Source organism: Urtica dioica, chromosome 10 (assembly GCF_054948205.1).
Source record: "Urtica dioica subsp. dioica isolate 48M chromosome 10, U.dioica_male_clone48M_v1_H2, whole genome shotgun sequence".
Taxonomy (NCBI): Eukaryota; Viridiplantae; Streptophyta; class Magnoliopsida; order Rosales; family Urticaceae; genus Urtica; species Urtica dioica.
This window is the reverse complement of record NC_142765.1, coordinates 18,624,010-18,637,656: the sequence shown is the minus strand read 5'-3', so window position 1 is coordinate 18,637,656 and position 13,647 is coordinate 18,624,010. Positions and strand designations below refer to the sequence as shown.

Sequence of the window (13,647 nt, the reverse complement as noted above, 5' to 3'; positions counted from 1 at the left end):
AATGAAAAGTACAACATACATGATACACCATACTTTTAGGAATGTACAACAAGGGATGGCAAGAAAGTTAATGTACAGCTTTGCAATTTCAACTCTTGCAAAAGTCCCACATCACTTATGGATGAAAAAAATACATGTTAAACACATATAAATCAAAGCGTTAAAGCCCTATACAATAACCTGCGTTGCATTTAGGTCCAATTTTCTTATAGGTCCAATCAAATTTTGGATGATATTTATCCGATTTTTGTCGATATTTAGTTGTTATGTAGCGAAATATCGTTGATATATCATCTATATATTGGGTAAGACCGACCGAGTTCAACGATACTTCCACGTATTAGCCAACATTTCGATACCTAAGCAATGAATGTAAAAAAACGCTCATCGGAGCCTAACATTTAACTATTATTTACGAGACTACCCTAAGATCGTATCAGTAGCTCAATCTCAAATCTGCTGGTCAGCAGCTCTCATCCTCATCTCAACGAGATTTCCAAAGATCGAGCGCGAGCAGCCACGGGAAGATTGGTGAATATTTGTCATTAAATCTCCAAACAAAATAAGAGTTGGTTTGAAAATTTAATGACAAATTCTATTATTTTTTTTCTTCAAAGAAATCCAAATAGTGTCTAAAGATTAAGTGACACGTTCACTAAATCAAAAATAGGCCGAATTAGCGACAAACTTATCACTAAATCTACAAAATAAGGGACAAACATATATATTCAACGACTTGCATACTACATTATCAAGTTCTTGAAGGTCAACCATAAAGTTATGCTTCAATTCATGATAACTAATAATCATCAATATTGTTGGATCCTCTGTGACATAAGATTTAGTTTGACAAAAAAATTATAACAATTGTTCAAGTTTAATCTTCAAAAAGTTGTTGAAGAGAGTTAAAGATTCGGAGTACTTAAGTCTTTTTCCTCCCGTGCGAAAAAAGAAGCTACACAACCTGTTTAGTTTCGATTTTATGGACGAATAAGATCGGATTTGTTAAGAGAATCTGACTTACTAGCTTTTGCGAGATATTGGGTAGTGAATCATATAAAACCCTCAGAGGGTTGGTTTTGATCACTGACTTTTCTGTGTGATTAATTCATGCAACCATATCTTTGTGTTGGTCTCTCTACTCGATCGATCATCATCGACAATGAACTCAAAGAACCTTGCGACTTTTGTACCATTGTAAAAAGTGTGCGAGAGTGTGTTTTTGCATTAACCGCTTGTCAATCTTTGAGATAGAATTGGGTGAAAGGGAGAGGGAGTCTCAAATCTAAGGGTAGCTTAGATTGCAGAATCCATTGAAATAGGCCAAAGATGAAGGTTTTGCAAAAGGGAGTCGTCAAACTTAATATTCATGTACATTTGACTATTTGAGTTAGTGGATTGCTTTTCACCCCGGACATATCAATCCCCCTGAGTAGGTGCTTTATCACCGAACGGCTACCAATGTGTCTTTTACTGCTTTTAGTTTATAGTTTGATTAAGCGTGGATTTAATTAATCTTGCTAAAATCAATCCGTTGTTCAACAAATATTAGTCACAGCAACATAGTTCAACAACTATCTCACATCACGTTAAGTAATTTCAAGTATAAATTTCATCAATACAAATATCACCTTCTAGTATTTAAGACTCATTTCAACAAGATTTATGGTATTTAGTTACAAATTTGTAACTAAACACTATACACTTAGTTGACAACAAGATGTTACTAAACTCGTAAACTTTTGCAGTCAACTTTTGTCGTATTTAAGACTCATTTCTATAATAATTATGGTACTTAGTTACAAATTTGTCACAATATCAAAGAATTAGTTATTGCATTGTCAATACGTTACTCAATTTAGTGACATTCAAAAAGTTGAATATACATTGTCCTCATAATCTAGAGTAGAAAGATGAATACGATTATTTATGTACATTCAATAGATTAGGAACAACTTTGTCACTAAAACAAGTTAAGTAGTGATCACAATGTCACATATTTAAGTGAATTAGTGACGATTTGTCAGATAAACTAGCTAAGTAGTGACAACTTTGTCATACCAGTTTGTAACGGGAATTTATTACAAATTTGTAACTAATATTTTTGAAATTAGTTTAAATTTTGTCACTAAAATCAGTGAAGTTGTAACTAATTTTTTGAAATTAGTTTCAATTTTGTCACTAAAATCAGTGAAGTAGTGACAACTTTATCATTAGTATAGTGGTTTAGTGACAATATTATCATTAACTTCAGTAATTTTGTGACAACACTATCACTAATTTAAGTGATTTAGTGACAATATTATCACTATTTTTTTTTCTTTTTTTAAAGAAACTCTAATCTTTTATTGATAAAATCGGCTTAGTCGAAAGAAAACCATTACAGACCTGAAAAACTCGGAAAGAAAAGACTGACCCCTGCGCATAGCGTTATAGTACACAAGCCCAGTCCCTAACAAGATCAGAGAGGGAAAAATACTTAAAATTTTTACATTTCGAAAAAAGCCATAAGGCTATACAATGATTAATATTGTCAATCAATCCCTCTGTGTTCCTTGCTTCCTCATTGAAAATCCGATTATTCCTCATGGTCCATAGGCACCACAAAGACGAAAGGACTCCGACCTTAGCAGCTACAACCCATTTAGAGTTAAACCCTTGTGACTCGTGGATGCGAAGCAGCCTTTCAATGGTGTCGGGTACAAAGAACATGCCCAGCTTGTGAAAGAGCCACTTCCAAGCCGCCTCCACCACAGGACACTTGGGGAAGAGATGATCAGTGTCCTCACACGCTTTTACATGGAGGGGACATAGGCTAGCATCAAAGAGATGTGAGGGTTGATTTTTTGAATGCGATCTGTCGTATTAACTCTCTTAAGCGCCAGTTTCCATGCAAAAACTTGGACCTTGTTCGGGACCGAGGACTTCCATACCTTGTCGAAGAAAAGGACAGGATCCGGGGCCGCCTCGGTGGAGAGATCTGTCACCAACGGCTTCATTGAGAAGCCTTTCTCGTCGCCTAGCCACAACTGGTGATCTTGTTGGAATCGATCTAGGGTTTGAGAAAAAGTTTAACGCTTCGTTAAGCGGCGGAATTTTAAAAATTTTCTTTTAAAGTAAAACTAGTTTTTACTAACCTAGACAAGAGCATGTACATGTAAATAAAAACTAATATGAGCTATTAAAGTTACTAACCTTTCTTGAAGCTTGAACCTTGTAGAAGCTTTTGGAAAGTTGCAACGCTCGTCTCCCCTTGCAGCACGTCTCTCTTTCTTTCCTCGGCACCTCGAGCAACCACGAAAGTTTCTATCACTAAATCACTCGAAAAGAAGGAATTAGTGAGTGGGCACTTTTAAACACTACGACTTAAGAACGAGTCTCGAAGTCGCAGAGCTAAACACTAGGTCGAGTGAGGACCTAGGTGCCAAGACAAGAAAAAATCGAAAATAAACTAGAGAGAGAGAGAGAGGATTTTCGGCCACCACAAGGTCTAGAGAGAGAAGCTCTCAATCTCTAACTTAGATGAATGAATTGTGAGGAAATGAGGCTCCTATTTATAGGAGAGGTCTCACCTTCAATAAGGTAGTTTCCTCTTCTATAGAATATCACATATTCATGAGCAAAATAACCCTTATTTCCCATTCCTCTTAGGCACCCAAGGCAGCCTTCTAGAAGGCTAGGATTTGTTTCCTTTTTTGTTCCTTGGCTTGCCTATTAGTCTCTTGGCCGAAATTCCCCATGCTTGTGTGGGAAATTTGTTTCCTCTTTTTCTTTTGGCAAGTATCTAAATACATTTATGCACAAAATAAACTCTCTTTCCTTAGGTATGTTGGGCGCCCAACATGTCTCTAGAAGGAGCTTCTAGAAGCTTCTTCATTTATTCATGAGAACATGAAAAAGGCCCATTAATAATTTTCAATAAAATTCTTATGAAATGAAATTAATTCACAAGGCCCAATGATCAAGTCATGGCCGAGTGAAACATGTCACAAAATGACCTTGTCAAAAAATTTATTGACATTCATTTCATCCTTTGTCTCAAAAGACAAAAATACCCTTTTAACTATTTTCGTTCTTGTTTTGGCTTAGCTTCCAGTTTAACTATTCCTATCGATGTGATTCGTGACAGTGACCTCATGGACCCAAATGAACAAAGCTTTAGCTAAACACTTGGACTCAAAAGTTCACAAACCTTTTCCAAGTTTAGCTTAATGCCAACTGACTCCACTAAAGAGCTGACACTGAAAATCTCTCGGTTCAAATGAATTTATTTTCTACTCAAGAATTCGACCTAATTATGATGAGCGGATCCACTGAATATTATCTATGTTTACCCTTCATGAATGTCATCAGCTAGTCGGGATTTACTAAAATTACCATTTTACCCTTCTAGCTGTTATTTCCCCAACTCCTTTGTCGCTTGTGAATAAGTTAGAAACAATGTATTGACGAGGAGCTAACAAGTCACATTGTTTCATCCAAAAGAGTCAGGACTCAATTTGGACACTGGCCAGTTCATTTATTCACACTCCAAGGAACAAAGCATGAGGTGACATACATTGCATTTCAGCAATCTTGTACATGAATTCCATATCTATGAGAACTTCACAAAGTTACTCATGACAGACTCACAACTTAGTACTTCACCAATAGGCCTTGTTCGGAATCACATAGTGAGTCCGAACTTTGACTTTCTCAAATGAGAATACTAAGGTGTGAAATGGCATGTCTCATTTCAGGATTAAGGTAAGCATGATGCAATTCATACATAGTGACTTCGAGACATAAGAGGTTAAATGGTTTGTTCTTATCTTGTCTCTAGAAGTGCACTGGTCAATTCAGTACCTTCGGAAGATACCTAGAAGAACTATAGAGTTCCTAACTCTCAATGCCTCATAACCAGACATCATAGATTCTTCTAACAATCATACTGAGGTCAATAGTCCTTTGACCCTAAGATTGCGAATATATCGTTTTAAGCAAACTACGAAGAGTTTGTTCATGCAAATCTACATTTGTCTCTTCGTAAGTTGTTAAGTTTGTTTATGGACTAAAAGACTATGGTTTTATCATAAAGCTTCAGACAAGGAAGATTGAATGAACGTTTCAACTTTATTAATGAATGAATAGGCAATTACAAGCAAGAGTCTTCGTAAGACTATATGACATCAAATGTACATAAATAGACACTACTACTCTTCTTGTGGGCACCATTGACAACAGATCTTCAATACCTTCCCAAAGCGTGAAATATTCCAAACTCTCCATCATTTTGATTGTTTCGAAGGTTTCCCAGCTTGTTAAGTTTCTTGGAAAGCTGGAGTCCCAAATAAGAGACTCTTGGATCTCTGAAGAAAGTGACGCGAAGCTTTGAATGGGTGCGTTCTTGATCGGACACAGCCTGGCTAGACCCATGAATCGCTCTTTGAAGCACCTTTCTCCATACCACACGTCTTCCCAGAAGCGAATCACCGATCCGTCGAAAGCTCTCCAAGAAACACGACTAAAGAAAGCATCCCGAGCCGCCGATAATGATCGCCAAGGGTTACAAAACGTACGATCTACAGCCTCCCTTGGGTCCCAGCCGTTAGGAAGAAGACCGTAGATAGCTCTAACGACCTTATGCCAAAGAGCCTCTTCTTCAAGGGGAAAATGCCATAGCCATTTTCCGAGAAGCGCAGTGTTCTTATCCACGATGCTCCCGAAACCCAAACCCCCTTTGTCTTTAGGCAGCGAACATGTGTCCCAGGCAAGGTTCAAAATATCGATACCGATACCCATACCGAGGTTCTGATTTTACGGATATATCGAGTATCGACGGATATATCGACGGATATTCTATAACAATTTAAATACCGACTACCGATTATATCGGTGATATATCGATGATATATCGGTTACCAACGGATATATCGGCAAAAATCCTATAACAAATACATATTATGTATATATCATTTAATGATATATATATAACAACTATATTTTAAATAGTAAATATTAAAATTAAAGTTAATAATATATAATATGTTAGTGTAGAATAGATATAATTGTGTTGGTGTAGAATATATATAATTCATTGTGGTTTATTAAAATTGCACTGATAGGGATGTTGCATTATTGTTTTATTATTATTATTTTATCAAAATGCACTATTGCTTACATGCATGGATATTAATGTATTATTTAAGACTTAAGAGTATTAAATTACAAAAAAAAAAAAAAAAAAAAAAAAAAAAAAAAAAAGAAGCTGCCTAAAAGAAATAGTGTGGTGTTGGGAAACAATTGTCCCACATCGTTTGTGAAACAAAGCATTTAACAAAGAAAACTCTATATAAACCCAAAAAACGTAAGTTTATTCAACAAGCTGTTGCTCATTTGGTCTTTACAGGCTATGGGCTGGTATATTTTGGACCATTTCGGCCCGAAATAAGTTAAAAAAATTTAAAAAATTATTTTGACCGATATTTTACGTATCTAGCGATATTTAGGCTGTTATAGCCATTTTAATATCGCTCCTCTCAGTTTTCCGATATATCGCCGATATATCGCGAGATATCGGCGATATTTTAAACATTGGTCCCAGGTCACAGCCGCACGGGATTGACTTGATTCAAACCCTTCCAAAAAGAAACTTTTCGTAATCTTTTCAACATCTTCAGCCACTCCCTTTGGCATTTTGAAGACGGAGATAGAATAGGTGGGAAGCGCTGAAAGAACCGCTTTGATAAGAGTCATTTTGCCTCCCTTCGACAGAAAACCTCACTTCCAACCGGCCAACCTTTTAGTTACTTTGGCCAACACCGGATCCCAAAAACCTTTCCGCCTAGGGCTGTCCCCTAGAGGCATACCCAAATAACATATCGGCCAATAGTCAACTTGACATCCCACAGCCCTGGCGATCGCCGAGATCTCCCCCTCCGAGCAATTAATTCCCACGATGTTACTTTTGTCGATGTCGATGGACAAACCAGAGGCCTCACAAAATTCCTTAACAATCGAAAAAAGGACTTCCCAGTTCGACTGTTCTACCTCACCAAAAATCAGCGTGTCGTCTGCAATTTCTCCATCGTTAATCAAAGCCTTTCTTCTCCAAAACGAAATCCAAGAAAACCCAGTTAACTTTGTCGTAGGCTTTCTCAAAGTCCAGTTTGAGAACCTCTCCCTTCCTTCGGCCTTGCCTCGTTTCTTCCACGACCTCGTTGGCAACAAGGATCAGACCCGTAATTTGACGCCCCTTAACAAAAGCCCTCTGATTTTCGATGATCGTGTCTTCCATAATCGATGAGATTCTATTAGAGAGAACCTTCGTGATGACTTTATATAATCTCGTTACTGGGCTGATTGGTCTTAAGTCCTTCACTTTACACGAGTTGATCTTTTTAGGGATCAGGCAAAGGAGGGTTTCGTTGGTGATGTTGTTGACAACCCCGCTGTTCCAAAATTCGGTGAAGACATTCACCAAATCATCCTTGATCACTTCCCAAAATTCTTCAAAAAACTCGATAGAAAAACCATCAGGTCCCGGTGATTTACCTCGCGCGCATCCTAAGACACCTGTCTTAATCTCTTCCTCATCAAAAGGTCTAGACAACTCCGACGCACACTCTGAGGTAATCGGATGCCATTCCACCTTATCCCATTCTAACAAAGCCATCGGATTGACCGTGAATAACTTAGAAAAGAACCTGTTTATCTCCTCTACTATAAGATTTTCGTCGTCAATGACTAAACCATCCTGTCTTTCAAGACTCTTTATTTCATTCTTCGCTTTTCTTACCGACATGAGAGAGTGAAAGAACCTGGAGTTGATGTCTCCATCTTTGGCCCAGGTAACCTTCCCTTTATTTCTAGGAGCCTGGCAAGTTTGATTTTAAGGAGGGATCTTTCGTTTCGCAATTCGGTCGGCCAAAAAACCTTCTTCTTCCGCTTTGTCGAGCCTCTGGAAGGAAGCATGACTTAAGGCCACCCACCTTGGTCCTTTCTTCTACGGCCCAAACTTTTATTTTAGCTTTGAGGTTTTTGAGTTTTCGCATGAAACGAAAACCCTCCCATCCTGGCTGAACTTCTTTACCTCATTCTTCCTTTACTAAACTGCAGAATTCCTTGTTGGCCAACCAAGAGTTGTCGAGTCTAAAAGGACAGGGACCCCACTTTATCGGGCAAGAATTCAACGTGATGGGAAAATGGTCCGAGACTCCACGGAACCGAACTTCTTGCACACAAAAAGGAAATGAAGCCCTCCATCCTTCTGTATACAGGAAACTATCGATGCAACAGCAAATCGGAACATCTCTTAACGCAGACCACGTGAATCTCCCATTCTCCAGAGGGGAGCTCAAGGTCGGAAATAATCTCATTAAACATATTCATCGATCGCCTGGCCCTGACATGCGATGTGCGCTCATGGGCGAAGCAGACCACATTGAAGTCTCCCCCGACACACTAATCTGCTCCATAGATCTCCCCGAGCCCGGCCAGGTCGTCCCAAAAGACTCCACGCTCACCCTGTCAACATGGCCCGTAAACTCCCGAGAACCACCAAGACGACTCCCCTCCAGCTATCTCGATGAAGTTCGAGAAAGATCCCATAAGGTTGCTCAAGATGTTAACTTTTTTAGAGTCCCAAACTACAAGAATGCCTCATGCCGAACCGAGCGCGGGAAGATAAATCTATTCTTTGAACCTGGAGCTCCAAATACTACCCACAAAACTTCTGTCCACTTTAGATCTACGAACCTCCTGAAGCACCATGATGTCCGGTCTCACGATACAGATCAAGGTTCAATGCTCCTCCTCTTCTCGTGACTCCTCGAACCCCTAACGTTCCATGAGAGGATCATCATTGGTAACTTGACTTAGGCCAAGACTCATTTTCTTTACCAAAAGACATCTCGATTTCTAGATTTTGGAGTTCCCGATCTCGTCCCTTTATTCTGTTTTGTTTACTGGACATCTTGATATTCTTCTCGGGAGAATTTGAGCCTTGTTGAGATAAGATTGCACACTCAGGCATTAATCGAATATCGAGCGGGACTAGGTTCTTCGGAGACAGACTCGCATCGGCATCAATAGGACGGGAGTTACTTCTTCACCAGACGAAGAGCAAGAATACTCAGACGATCCTCCATCCAGGTCAGAATCTTTGTCGCTGTCTTCCAAGCCGATTTCTTCTTCCCATGCGATCTCGACACAACCGGCAACTGGATCACAGTCCAACACTAAGCGGTAGACTGACGTAGCCTCTTGGTCCTCTCGGCGGCGTCTAGTAAAGAACCTTCCATGGATTCGGTCTCTCATTAAATCCGAGTCACTATCATAATCGAAAACTATCTTCCGGGGTCTTGGGACGATCTTCTTCTGAGCCAAAAAGTCTTCTCATCTCGAGATCACAGATGTTTTAAACTCAAACTTCTCTTTGGGTCTCCATCTTCTTTTATCGTTACGTTAGGTTTGGGTAGGCTGTGGCCCGTAGGGGCTGAGAAGGCTTTTTTTGGTCTTCAGCATGAAAAGCAAGCCCAGCAGACTCACTTAAAAAGCCCATAGGAGAAACATTAGTTTTACCATTTGGGCCATGAAGAGAATTTAGGCCAACAAAATAGCAACAGCCGAACTCATTTACATCTGGAATACTTGAAGAAATATAAGAGTTGTCGCCTATTATCGTTCCAGAGGAAAGGCGTGCGCGATTCTCCAGGAAACAATTATTAGAGATAAATTTTCCTTTGTTTCTAGCATCCAAACCTGGGAAAACGTCACAGACATTATGAGCGCCGGATTTTTTTCTTTCACCGAGAGAGAGATTGTTCTTGTCAATTTCCGAGGAGATTGGGTTATTCTCCTTCTCTGTCACAGGGTCAACCCTAGGCGCACGAAACGAGACTGGCGCCAGCGATTCCTCCTCTGGTGTCTTTGAAGAAGAAGCCGATGACTCCACCACCGATGGCTCCTAGAGAAAACCTGTTGGCGCACCTAGATTAAAAAAAAACCAGGCGCAAGGATTTTCCAAGGAACATCACCGTGTCAACAAACCCGGAAGCGCTACCTCTGCATCTAATTTTGGCGTATTCGAAACACGAGAGGTTGAGAGTTTCATTAGCGATCTCTAATAAACCTCCTAGCCTGTCTCCGATTTCTTTCAAAGTAGCTAGTTCCATCGATCGAGTGGAAGACCTTCTATCCTGATCCACCAACTGTTTTTTAGGAACACCTTTTGATTCCTGCGCAATTCTTCGGGTGACCAAGGACTGAAACAGACAACTTTGTTGCCTACTATCGGAGACCATAGAAGGCTATTTCCCAAGCTCTTCTGAATGACATGGAAAATGTTTTTCCCAAGAGAGTCGCTTTCATGTCTGGTGACGAGCACGGTAGCGCTCCAATCTCGACCTTGGGAGTTCGCGTCCATCAGCTCTTCTCTCGAACCACATGCATCCCTGGACATTGCAACACAAGGATCAAGGACATCTTTTCCTCTCGGGACCGAAAACGAGGAGAGAACAGAGGAAACATTGTCGACTGTGACCTCTTTAAAGCTCATGCCATTCACTACCGAGACCGAGGAGGTATTTAGGGGAAGCGACTTCTCTGTTCCAACGATCGGGTTGCGCTGAGCAATCTTCATATCTTCAAGAATCCTGAAAAACGAATGCGCGAAGAGCTGCCAACCTTTCAGATTCCTTCCTTCAGGGACGAGAATGATTTTCCTATCTCCATTGGCCACCTTCAAAATTCTGATATACCTTCCTCTCTGGTTTTCTAACACATGAATAATGAGTGAAACGTTGTTGATTGAGAGACGACGGCGGAAAAAGGCAGGCTGAAACGCTTCTGATATCTCCACTGTCCTATCTCGTATCCAACGTGCTGCTTTTTTCTGGACGAAAATGCTGAAAAGCTTTCCTTTACAGTCCTCTTGAATTCTCACTAAGTTACCACCCTTCCCTATAGAACATCTAAATTCCTTGTTTTCAAGTTTGAACTTGTCGACAAAGCGATTGACAATACTTCCGACCATGTTTTCGTGAGAAAAGGATGGTTAGATAGAGAGAGGCGTGATATAAGCGAGAGGAGATAGGAGGGAGGAGAGAGAAGAGAGCATTTTAACCATACTAGTAGTAGTTATATTAATAAATTGTTTTTCAGTGACATTTTTGTCACTAAATCATTACATTTTGTGAAAGCATTGTCAGTAATATATTAAAGAATCCCGAGCAACGCACATACAAACTATACCGTTCATTCTATGGTCAATATCAGTTAAAAAAACATGAAGAAAACACTGGGGGAAGAAAATGACCGAGAAAAAAAAAATGAAGAAAAAGCCTCGTCCGAAGCTGGATTGTCTTCACTCAGCACCCTTCAGAACTATCGTTCCTTGAGTGTTGGCACTATGCTAAATAGAACTATATGACACCTATTTTATGCTAAATACATCAAATTCATCAAACAAGATTTTGGCCAAGAAAAGCCACATATGAGTTGAATTCCTTGATCTGAATGTAAAATAGAGCAATTTTAACGTTCTTCAAACAAATCAAGCTATATTAATCTGGATAAAACAAACGATCAACAAATTACTTTTTCTCATTAAGCATTCTGCTTGTAGAAAGATTATTATACTTTCGACATCCTTGACTTCTCTGCCAAACTGTTTAAAAAGCCTGTTTAGACAACACACAACGATATTATTATGGAGAACCACACACAAAACAAAAAAAAAAAAAACAAAAAAAAAAAAAAAAAAAAAAAAAAAAAAACCCACTCCTTGGTCAATGCCTTCTGCAATATGGAAAAGCAAAGCATAGACTTCAAATGAGCAAACAAACTACCCAAGATATCGTTTATAACTACGACAAATCTAATTTAACGATCGTATAAGTTTTATTTACCAAAATTGTCGACTTTAAAATGAACGAAGCATTTAATGAAATATATTTTTCTGGTTTTCACATACTTAAGTAAAATTGTATTTTTTTTTTTCCGTCTTTTCAATTTCGAATACAAACCGTTTCAGTTTAAAAAAAAATATATTTACCTCGGCTGAATAAGGTTTAGGCTTCCTAATAGCTCTCCGAAGAAAGCCCCTTCACCGAACAGCTTGACCGCATCTTTTACGAACTGGAACGGCGCTCGAGTGTCGATCTCTCCGAACTCGGCCTGCGAATCTCGAGCACCCGAACAGTCCTTCGCAACCATGGCGATTCCTCAAAGTTTTTTCTAATCCTCTTCCTCCAGAAACACTCATTTCTTTTCAGAGTTTAGCAAAGATGTGTTTTGAAATGTGGCCCGTAAGTGCAAGAAGAAACTGCTCACCACTTGGTTGAGCTGAGAAGAATCTCACAAAGCGGTTCATATTAATAAGCATGAAACTTTTTCAAACATGTCCATTCACTCAACACAAGGCCAAACTTGTATCACAGATTAACATGGTTGTTGGTAAATTGCTTTGAATAACAACAATTGGGTTTGAGATATCATCGAAACAGCCCCTTACTGAACAATCACTGATTTAATGAATGAAGCACGGCCTGGTATTGCTTCTGTAACTTTAGATTGACTTTGCAGCTGCAACAATGTCTCATATTAAGGACATAGATTCAAGAAATTTGTAACTAACTAAGTCATCTTAATTTTAACGTTTGATATTTAGCCAACGCTTAGAAACTTATGAGAAAATAGCCAAATGTATGAGGTATCAGTTAGAGTAATGGGTTAAAATTTCAAAAGTGTCTTTAAATCAATTTAGCGGATTTTTTTCCTAGATTCGTCACTTTCTCTCTCTTTTGATTTTGAATTCGTCACTTTTTCTCTTCTACTTTTTTTTCAAACATTTTTATTTATCCAATCTTTAAAAATCAATATCTATCTCATATGAACTCAAAATTGAGTGATTCCAAATCCTACGGATTTGTGACACCGAGATCTTCAAAAATAGACTCATTGTGTTGGTTGAAAAATAATTTTTAATGCCATAGATGTAGAAAAATCACGTTACTGCTTTAGATATGAAAATAGCTGAAAATTTTCGAAAATTATCTTGAAATAAATAAAAATTTATAGAATATTTCTGAAAAAGTCATTACAAACACACGTAAACATGACGTATTAAACATGATTTTTTTTATCAAACATAATGAATCATTTTTTAAGATCTCGGCACCACGAATCCGTAGGATTTGAAATCACTTAATTTCGAATTCATATGAGATATATATGGATTTTTGAAGTTTTTATGAGAAAAAAAATGTAAGAAAAAAAATATGAGAGATAAAGTGACGAATTTAAAACTAGGAGAGAGAACGTGACGAATTCAAAAAGCTAAGGTCATAAAATTAATTTTTATTAACAGTCACTTATGTCACATAGACTGTTTGACTATTTTTTTTCAAAAGTTTGCAAACGTTGACTATTTTCAAAACATAAATATTTTTTTTTATTATTAAACTACAGTGCCCGAGATTCAATGACGAGTGTGAAGCAGAATCATTTTATATCTTTTACATCGTTTTGGTAACATCAAAACAAATAAATTTTTATAATAATTTAAAAATTAGTATAAATTTATACAAAAATTTCACATTTTTATTTATAAAAAAAAAAAGACGGAAAATCACTAATCGGACAACATTTTAGTTGATACCCGAGAGA

General features: G+C 38.3%; 1 protein-coding gene across 1 annotated transcript; it reads right to left on the bottom strand.

Moving 5' to 3' along the window:
• Positions 1–2,345: 2,345 nt before the first annotated feature.
• On the bottom strand, positions 2,346–5,781 carry LOC149383723 (uncharacterized). The gene is made up of 4 exons (XM_089627893.1): positions 5,235–5,781; positions 2,934–3,052; positions 2,520–2,760; positions 2,346–2,452 (listed from the first exon to the last, which is right to left on the bottom strand). Exons 1-4 carry the CDS (start codon positions 5,779–5,781, stop codon positions 2,346–2,348), a joined length of 1,014 nt encoding a protein of 337 aa, XP_089484019.1.
• Positions 5,782–13,647: the final 7,866 nt, after the last annotated feature.

What these genes read in the sequence shown, in the direction of transcription:
- LOC149383723 (XM_089627893.1), bottom strand. Translation starts at nt 5,781, where the DNA reads ATGGGTATCGGTATCGATATTTTGAACCTTGCCTGGGACACATGTTCG. An exon ending in ATATTTCACGCTTTGGGAAG is followed by an intron (nt 3,053 to 5,234) that starts GTATTGAAGATC and finishes CTCAAACCCTAG; the next exon opens with ATCGATTCCAACAAGATCAC. An exon ending in GATTGACAATATTAATCATT is followed by an intron (nt 2,453 to 2,519) that starts GTATAGCCTTAT and finishes TGATCTTGTTAG; the next exon opens with GGACTGGGCTTGTGTACTAT.